General features: G+C 42.4%; 1 protein-coding gene and 1 pseudogene across 1 annotated transcript; one reads left to right on the forward strand and one right to left on the reverse strand.

The window, feature by feature from the left end:
• Positions 1-1726: 1726 nt before the first annotated feature.
• Positions 1727-9022, forward strand: LOC150033722 (uncharacterized; annotated as a pseudogene).
• A 143-nt stretch (positions 9023-9165) lies between these two features.
• On the reverse strand, positions 9166-9594 carry LOC150033723 (uncharacterized). Its single transcript, XM_090317042.1, has one exon. The coding sequence runs from the start codon at positions 9592-9594 to the stop codon at positions 9166-9168; it is 429 nt and encodes a 142-aa protein (XP_090173168.1).
• Between the last annotated feature and the right edge of the window lie 970 nt (positions 9595-10564).

A 10564-nucleotide genomic window follows, 5' to 3' on the forward strand; every position in this document is an offset into this window, starting at 1 on the left:
GAGTTTCGGACATAAAACCTAATAAACTCCCACTTGGACTAAAATTCCAGTGGTAACTTATATATCTGAATATATAATACTGAGTTTTTAAGTTTTATAGAGAAATAATAAACTAAGGCATCACATACCCATGGTTTTCCATTCAGTATCCCGTACTCAGTTTTTCTCCCACTTACCCTAGGTTATATACCTGGTATTCCTAGTCTTACTAGGTGATTCTCAAACACTTTAGCGAAGAGAATCTTTGTAAACATGTTAGTTTAAATGATCAAGCACACAAAGTCTATGCGATAGACAGTTCATTCTCCCACTTACTTGGTCGTTTAGTTCGATCGTTTAATAAGATGCATTCCTCATATAGTTTAATAAGAAGTCTATATGAAGAATGCATCTTATTAAATGTTCGAACCAAACGACCAAGCAAGTGGAAGAATGAACTATCTATCGCATAGATTTTGTGTGCTTGATCGTTTAGTAAAACTCGGAGGTACATGATCGCTTAGTAAAACAGGCTTAATCGTTTACACGATCGTTTAGAGAAACTCGCTAGGAATGCAATCGTTTAGTAAATCACTTTACACGATCGTTTAAAGAAAGGTGCTTACATGATCGTTTAGGCTGTTGCTTAGAAGGCTATCTTATAGTCTTTAATCAGCTAAACGATTGATAATACTCTTAATGAAGTGATGATTTTATAAAAACAAAAACTCTTTTCATTTTATTCTTCAGTTATGAAAACTAACGATAACCTCCCACTTTCACGCACGGTTAAAGAAGAAACCACCCACAATTATCATATAATTGTTTTAATTATAAATAAATATAATAACTAACTTATCATATTATATTTATAACCTATAGTTTTAATATCACATCATATGTAATATTTAAACCATAATCCTTTTCTCCTTTACTCAATATAAATCATATTTATATCAAAATCCTCCAATTAATGTATCTCATACATCATATCAATTATATCACATATAATTGAACCAGTTTAATTATATTATATATAATCAAACACCTTATTGTCAATTTGAACATTTCAAACTGACCCAAAAACTAATTTTCAACTTGAATCCATTGAGCTACCAAGGGGACCTTATGGACCGTAGCTTAAAGCTCCAACGGTACGTGAATAGCTGACTAAACTCTTTAATCACGAGATTCACCATCCGTTAACTGTCAGGTGTCACGGTCATGCTTGTCCAGGGCCTGTTGCCCATGGCCGCATGCCCGATCCAAACCCCTTCTACCATACTTTCATATCTTGTATTGTATTAGCTTAGTTAGCTTGCTTTCTTTACATTTTCATTGTAAGTGACCACTCGCCCTTTTGCATATGCAAGGGCGCCAGTTGGCTTTTTGTTCAGAATGCACTATATGGGGATAAGACTAACCATCACTTCCTCATACCCGGAGTAGTACTCTATAAAGCTGTTGTTGTTGCTTATTGCTTTCTAGTCTACTACAATCTTTCTTTCTTTATTCACACTCACAAAAACTTCTTACGAAAACCTTTTCTCCAAACCCGTTTTCCCTAAAACGGGGGTGGAGGTTGCGAGAGGCACTCGGTGTGCCATCGAAAGTTCGTATTCGAGTTGGCTGACTTGTTCGTGAGTGGAAACAAGTGCCACACAATCGCTAAGAGAAGCTTCCGAAAGAGCGATTGTGACAGTTGGTATCAGAGCCTAATCGGCTTATAGAGGGAAGATCAATGATCATGTCGGCGACGAAGAACCTGAAGAAGTCCCATGTGGACAGATTGGTAGAGATGGAAGAGCAAATGCTCTACCTGAGAGAGGTCCCAGATAATGTCCGTTTCTTAGAGACTCAGCTACAAGAAGTTGTCGAGAAAGCCGATGGAATTGATGCAGTAGTAGGCCGCCTAGACGGATTACCCATCAGAGAATTGATGATGAGGGTAGAGACCCTCGAGACCAAAACAGTACAGTCCGGCAGCTTTGAACGAGGTGATAGCTCCTCGGGCTCTGTTGCCCACATAGAGGAGCATGTCGAAGAGCTGGACAGCTCCCAGAAAGCAATACTTCAGATGGTAACCGATTTGTCTGAAGACTTTCGGTTGGCCCTTGACGTCGACAGAGCCGAGATAGCGGATGTGAGTACTAGGGTGAATCTCACCATCCGAGCGGTAGGGAACCAAGCCCCATCTGGGGGAGCAATGGTAGTAAGCAGAATAAAAATCCCAGAACCGAAACCTTTCTGTGGGGTGCGAGAAGCGAAAGCCCTGGAAAATTTTATCTTCGACCTTGAGCAATACTTCAAGGCAACAAACACAGTGACTGAAGAGTCGAAAGTCACACTAGCAACGATGCATCTAGCTGAAGATGCGAAACTGTGGTGGAGATCACGATTTACAGACATACAGGAAGGACGCTGCACTATTGATACTTGGGATAGATTGAAACAAGAACTTCGTTCGCAGTTCTTCCCTGAAAATGTCGAGATCTTGGCTCGACGAAAACTCCGAGAGCTAAAGCAAACAGGTAACATCAGGGACTACGTAAAACAGTTTGCAGGACTCATGTTGGACATACGAGATATGTCTGAAAAAGACAAGGTCTTTTGCTTTGTTGAAGGGCTGAAACCGTGGGCGAAATCAAAACTATATGAACAGAGAGTATAGGATCTCCCCTCTGCCTATGCGGCAGCTGAACGGCTATACGACCTTAGCACTGACTCACAAGATGTGAGGAAACAGTCAACTTCCTCAAATGGGGGAAACAGAAACAGCCGTTCCAATCCTCCCAGACCTGGGGGAGGAGACAAGAACACAGTGGGGGACTGTAAATCATCCCAACCTAGATCAGGAAACAACTGGCGGGGGCCGTCGCAACAGCATAACAATTACAATCGCCCCCTGTCTTGTTTCATATGTAGAGGGCCACACAGGGCGGGCGAATTTCCAAATCGAACCGCGTTCAATGCTTTCCAAGCCACGTTAGCCTCTACCTCCGAAGACAAGGCTGAACTGGAGGAGACGGAACTGAGCCAGCTGTAGAAATTGAGAATCCTAGGATGGGGGCATTGATATTCTTATATGCGCTCCAGAAGAAGATAGGAAAGGCGACGGAGCCACTAGAGAAAGGACTCATGTATGTGGACGTTTGGGTCAACCAAAGATCGGCAAAAAACACTATGGTTGACTCTGGGACTACCCATATCTTCATGGCTGAAACGGAAGCTCGTCGCCTGAACTTGACTTGGGAAAGAGATGCAGGGAAGATGAAAGCTGTGAATTCCGCAACCCTACCGATTACGGGGATAGCGAAGAGAACTCTGGTGAAGTTAGGAGGCTGGAAGGGCTTCGTTGACTTTGTGATTGTCAAGATGGATGATTTCGACGTGGTACTGGGGATGGAATTCCTACTTGAACATAAAGTCATACCAATGCCCCTCGCCAAATGCTTAGTCATTACCGGATCTACACCCACCGTAGTCCAAGCCAGTATCAAGCAGCCAAATGGGGTGAGAATGATCTCAGCCTTCCAATTGAAGAGAGGCCTGGCCCACGACGAACCCACGTTCATGGCCATCCCGATAGAATTAGTTGAGTCCACTGAAGAGAAGATCCCCCAAGACGTTCTATTTGTCTTGGAAGAGTATCGGGATGTCATGCCGAAAAGCTTGCCCAAGTCCTTACCCCCACGAAGGGGGATTGACCATGAGATTGAGTTGTTACCAGGGGCAAAGCCGCCTGCCAAGAATGCATATCGGATGGCCTCGCCAGAATTGGCCGAGCTCCGGAAACAGTTAGATGAGTTATTAAATGCAGGATTTATCAGACCGACGAAGGCCCCTTACGGAGCTCCAGTACTGTTCCAGAAGAAGAAGGATGGGAGCCTCCGGTTGTGCATCGACTATCGGGCCTTGAATAAGCTCACAGTTCGCAACAAATATCCCCTTCCTATCATTACTGACTTATTTGATCAGCTTCACGGTGCTAAGTATTTCTCAAAGCTGGACCTACGATCGGGATATTATCAGGTCCGAATTGCTGAAGAAGACGAACCTAAGACGACCTGTGTCACGAGATATGGAGCCTTCGAATTCCTCGTGATGCGTTTTGGCCTCACCAATGCTCCAGCAACTTTCTGTACCTTAATGAACCAAGTGTTTCACGAATATCTCGACAAATTCGTCGTAGTGTATCTTGATGACATTGTGGTCTATAGTGCCTCGCTGGAGGACCATCGACATCACCTCCAACTAGTCTTCGAAAAGCTGAGGAGAAATCAGTTGAATGTAAAGAGAGAGAAGTGCTCATTTGCCCAAGAGCGCATAAATTTCCTCGGCCACATGATTGAGTGTGGTCGGATTGGTATGGAAGAGGGCAAGGTGGCCGTGATTAGAGACTGGAGGGTATCGTCATCCGTGACCGAACTACGATCCTTTCTCGAACTAGCCAACTACTATAGGCGGTTCGTAGAAGGATTCTCGAGAAGAACAGGGCCATTAACCGAACTGTTGAAGAAGGATAGCCAATGGAGCTGGACTTCTGAATGTCAAGCCGCCTTTGAGGGCTTGAAGAAAGTGATGATTGAGGGGCCGGTCCTCGGAATTGCCGACGTGACCAAGCCATTTGAAGTAGAGACTGATGCTTCTGACTTCGCGTTGGGCGGTGTTCTCCTCCAAGACGAACACCCCATCGCGTATGAGAGTAGGAAACTAAATGATGCCGAACGGAGGTATGCCGCCTCCGAGAAAGAGATGTTAGCAGTAGTTCACTGCTTGAGGGCCTGGAGACAGTATCTCTTGGGGTCCAAGTTCGTGGTCAAGACCGACAACAACTCCATTTGTCACTTCTTCAACCAACCGAAGTTGTCATCGAAACAGGCACGGTGGCAGGAGTGTCTAGCGGAGTTCGACTTCCAATTTGAACATAGACCAGGGAAAAGTAACCAAGCGGCCGATGCTCTTAGCCGAAAGAGCGAACATGCAGCCCTGTGCATGTTCGCCCGCCTACAAGCAAGTACGTTGAGTGCAACAGTACGAGAAACTGTCAAAACTCACTTGACACACGACACAACGGCGCATGCCATCCTACAGTTGGCTAAAGAGGGAAAGACACGTCAGTTCTTGGTGGAAGATGATCTACTATACACCAAGGGAAATCGCTTCTACATCCCCAGATCTGGGGAGTTACGAAGGTCACTGATGAAGGAGTGCCACGACACACCGTGGGCAGGATATAATGGTTGGCAGAGGACTTATGCCTTTCTGAAACAAGGCTACTATTGGCCAAGCCTTCGGGACGATGTCATGCAATTTACTAAGACTTGCCTTATCTGCCAACAAGATAAGGTCGAAAGGGCGAAATTAGCGGGTCTGCTGGAACCCCTACCTGTGCCCTCTAGACCATGGGAGAGCGTGTCTCTCGACTTCATCACCCATTTGCCCAAGGTGGGAGAGTTCGAATCGATCCTTGTTATCATCGACCGGTTCTCAAAATATGCCACTTTCGTCCCAACGCCGAAAATGTGCACAGCCGTGATGATTGCCCAGCTGTTCTTCAAACACATCGTGAAATTATGGGGTGTCCCCGCGAGCATTGTTAGCGATCGGGACAGAAGATTCACTGGGACATTCTGGACAGAATTGTTCAAAATATTGGGGTCAACACTGAATATCTCCTCTAGCTATCATCCCCAAACTGACGACCAGATGGAACGCTTCAACAGTATGCTCGAGGAATATTTGCGTCACTTTATCGACGCTAGGCAGAAAAACTGGGTCCAGTTGTTAAATGTGGCTCAGTTCAGCTTCAATAGCCAGCAGAGTTCCGCGACCGAAAAAACGCCCTTCGAAGTGGTGTGCGGCAGACAACCACTCATGCCACACTTGGTGGACCACCCTTATGAAGGCAAAAGTCCTCAGGCACATAACTTCACTAAAGAGTGGAGCAAAACCTCTGAGATAGCTCGCACCTACCTAGAAAGAGCATCAAGAAGAATGAAGAAGTGGGTCGATAAGAAGCAGAGGGCCCTCGAGTTTCAAGCCGGGGACAAGGTCCTGATCAAGCTACGACCGGAACAGTTTCGTTTCCGAGGCCAGAGAGACCAACGGCTAGTAAGGAAATATGAAGGTCCAGTGGAGATAATCGAGAAGGTCGGGAGAACCTCATATAAGGTTCAGTTACCCTCATGGATGAAGATTCATCCTGTCATCCATGTGAGTATCCTGAAGCCTTATCATCCCGATCCTGAGGATGAACAACGAAACATGCTAAGGCGCCCACCGGTCACGACGAAGAGTTCTGCTGAGAAAGAAGTTGCACAAATCCTGGATAAACGTACGCGCCGTATTGGAAGACCCAGACGAGAACTGACAGAGTTCTTAGTGAAATGGAAGGATCTCCCAGACGAAGAGATCAGTTGGGAGCGGGCCGAAGATTTGAAGAATGCAGCTCCAGCCATCGCAGATTTTGAACAAGGTCAGTTGACGAGGACGTCAACCAATTAAGTGGGGGAGAATGTCACGGTCATGCTTGTCCAGGGCCTGTTGCCCATGGCCGCATGCCCGATCCAACCCCCTTCTAGCATACTTTCATATCTTGTATTGTATTAGCTTAGTTAGCTTGCTTTCTTTACATTTTCATTGTAAGTGACCACTCGCCCTTTTGCATATGCAAGGGCGCCAGTTGGCTTTTTGTTCAGAATGCACTATATGAGGATAAGACTAACCATCACTTCCTCATACCCGGAGTAGTACTCTATAAAGCTGTTGTTGTTGTTATTGCTTTCTAGTCTACTACAATCTTTCTTTCTTTATTCACACTCACAAAAACTTCTTACGAAAACCTTTTCTCCAAACCCGTTTTCTAAAACCGTTTTCCCTAAAACGGGGGTGGAGGTTGCGAGAGGCTCTCAGTGTGCCATCGGCAGTCCGTATTCGAGTTGGCTGACTTGTTCGTGAGCGGGAACAAGTGCTGCACAATCGCTAAGAGAAGCTTCCGAAAGAGCGATTGTGACACCAGCCACTCCACTAAAGATCAACAATTGCACTCTTCTCACTGCAGATATATTTCTGTGTTCATAGGATATAACCAGTCAACAGTACGATAATCCTTCACAGATTGCTCGTAAGTACAGCTGGACCAATTTACTGTTTTGCTCTATAGTTACATCTAACTCCTTAAATATCACTGATTCCTCTAATAAACAATACATCATAGTCCTCATATGAGGGGACACCTCTTGGGGCATGAGAAGATGTGTGGCGGCACATCGTTCAAGCCCCGAAATCAGCCTTTAAGGGAGCAATCTATCTACTTACCCCTGCTTCGGGGAAGGAGTGAATTCCATCTTGTGGAATAGAGTTCCTAGCTCCCCAATCAGACGAATCCCCAAAGTGGTAGGTTTGAGTCGGAAATCTGGCCACTCACACCCATGCAAATTAAAGGACCGACCTCATAGGCAGGAGTTCCCAACTCACTCAGGATTAAGGTCATGTTACCTATGGTCATCCTAGTATAATGAAAGTCTCTGTCATGAACGACGTTATGTAACGAGACTAAACACTTCGTGGTCTGATCTTATACAAACTCATTTGTATAGGACACCTCCACTCGCATGTCTCCACATGAATGATTAGGATCAGACCATCAGTAGCACTAAGCGGGTCATATTCGTAGTGTCACCAGGATAAGGTTTCCCTCCTATATCCATATATTACAGACCATTTAGGTTATCACTTAAGGCATTATCCACTTGTATGTCTCCACATACATGCTTAAGTTACAACGACAATAAGGAATCTTAGTTTATTGGTTTGTGGTAAATGCAAATAAAATATCTCATATTTCATAGACAACAATGAAGAAAATATCTCATATTATTACATCACAAGTGTTTGTTCATACATATTTTTACAAACTACAAGACCCTACAAGAGTTTAGGGCATCAACCTCAACAATTTTCACAACTCTTGTTTCTCAATAATGGCTAGGAAGTTATACATTCCTCCCACGACATCGAGGCGTTCTCAACTTTTTGAGTAAGATGCATTTGACCTGTATGAAACAACTTTTGTTTACCGTGTCAATTTCAATTATATCTTCATTGATATATGTAAGCTTTTAATGGAAACAAATAATACACGGTAATCTTGAACAATATTACAATACTTAAGGATTTGATATTAACACTTATATCGATCTTTTCATAATTCTGAACTATGTAAACAACTTTTACATATGATAAAAAACTTTTATGAGTTCTCCATATCTCATATGGATTTTAGTAATTCCTTAAAATTGGAATGATGTTGGGAAAACAATTAAGGCAATTAGAAAGTTTTCATTGGATTTTATGTTCTATCAAATAGACCTAGAAATCTCAAACTTTCTATACTTTGATTCAATCGAAGTATTTCAATTTTTATTTTACCTAACAAGTTTTGTACACTTTGAACTTTTCAAGTGATCTAAACTTATCACCTAGGTTAAATAACTACTTGCCTTTATTGATTTCTAGCCGTTTAAAATATCTAAATATTTGCAAATGTCTTTTAACTAAGTTGGTTCTAACAGAAGTTACTTTGTAATAGAACAAACATAACTTTTGCTAATGCACATTTCATTTACAAAAATATATACAATATGTTCTTTACAACAAGATAAAATAACAAAAGCAGATAAGATTATCTTCAGACAGCAACATCTCCCACTGGTCATGTTGAGGATAGCAAGCAATATTCAGGAACTAGTTTGTCTGTTTTGCTTTCTCTGCTCTTTTCTCAACAAGGTACTGAGGGCGGTTTCTCTTCCAGTGCCCTTCTTCATTGCAGTGGAAACACTTTCCTTTATCTGCAGTGTTAGCCTTGCCTTTTCTTCCAGCAGTTTTCTTCTTCTCTTTCCCTTTGTTTTTCTTAACAGGAACACTCTTACTCTGTGAAGAGGAAGCAACATCAGGCTTTTTGGAGGACATTCCTCTCTTATCAGTAGTAGTAACGTTTACTTTCAATTCCAGACCTTTAGCTCTCATCATAATCTGGTAAGCCTATAGCTCATTTAGAAGAGTAGTCAAGTTGTATTCTATTTTATTCATAAGCGCGTTCGTGCAGAACTACAGAAAACTCTTCGGAAGAGATTCTAGAATAAAACCAACTTGACTTCTCTTGTCAATGACAACCCCATTTACTTATGCCATATTGAAATGGACCATCATGTCCAGGACATGTTCTCTAACAGAGGCCCCTTCTTTCATATGGCAGTTGTAAGCGTATTTAATAGCATCATGCCTTAAGGAGAAAGACAGTTGTTCAAACATCCCACGGAGAGATTCAATAATCTCTTTGTCAGTACCTATACTCCCGTGATTCTTTCCTAACACATCAGATATGCGGGCAATGATATAGGCACATGTTTTGTCATTCACCTTGATCCATCTATCGTACGCATCCCGAACAGTTCGGTTTGTATTTGAGCCAGGAATGGGAGGACAATCTTCTGTTAAAACGAACAGTAAATCATCTATCACCAGTATAGTATTCAGGTTTGATTTCCAAATGGCATAATTATCCCCAATCAGTTTATCAGATGCCGACAATAGTACTAATGAACTCTTCATTCTGAAAAATATAAAAAAAATTTATCAGTGAATTATTTTTTTAAACCCAATCAAGTTTTAGTAAAGTAATAATATACCCAAGATTATTTTTGCAACGATACTACAACAAGAAATTCTTGACTAAATACTATCTCCAGAATAGCTCATATTTCGATAGTCATTTAGCTACCGTTTTTGGTTAGAGATTACTAACTCTTTAGTAATTCTATAAGTGTAACCCTCTGTTTTCAGACCTCAGAAGTCGACCCCAACGATGTGCTTGAATTTGGAAATTCAAAGTTGAAACCAATTTTAGAAATCCTATCCATTTCTGGAGTTTGAGTTGTTCCGAATCCTATGTTAAAACCCTCCGAGGGGATAGTCATCATTAAACGACTAACGAGGCCGACTTAAAGACAACAAGCACGCACAACATAGGAATCTCACGGTCCAAACCAATAGCAGAGACCGTGGGATATGTTGGCACATATCCTTTACCCACTTACTATGAACTACTTCCCCCATTCGCTTTGATCTTGATCTCATGACGAACACTTTCCGAATGGAGGTCACTCCTAGGGTGACACGAAGTACTGCACGGATCTCACGATGAGAATTATCTAGGGACATGAGAATTGAAATTAATATATCGTATATTTGATTTTCCATTGAACAACTTCCCCTCATTCACCTTGATCAATTCACGAAAAAACTTTCTGAATGGAGGTCACTCCCAGGGTGACATGAAGTGCCACATGAACCTTTCGGTGTGTACATCTTGAAAACGTGAAAATTTAAAATCAAAACGTCACATTTGATTTTAAGGTGAACAACTTCCCCTATTCACCAAAATCTTAATTCATGTAAACACTTTTTGAATGGAGGTCACTCCTAGGGTGAAACGAAGTGAAACATGAATTTTGATCGTGAACTCTTAGGGATGTGAAAGCTAAAAATAATCATATCATATATATTTGTTAATCTCCCATGG

Source organism: Benincasa hispida, chromosome 9 (genome assembly GCF_027475165.1).
Source record: "Benincasa hispida cultivar pf3 chromosome 9, pf3_genome.v1.1, whole genome shotgun sequence".
Taxonomy (NCBI): domain Eukaryota; kingdom Viridiplantae; phylum Streptophyta; class Magnoliopsida; order Cucurbitales; family Cucurbitaceae; genus Benincasa; species Benincasa hispida.

Coding starts and splice junctions, on each gene's coding strand:
- LOC150033723 (XM_090317042.1), bottom strand. CDS start 9,594: ATGAAGAGTTCATTAGTACTATTGTCGGCATCTGATAAACTGATTGGG.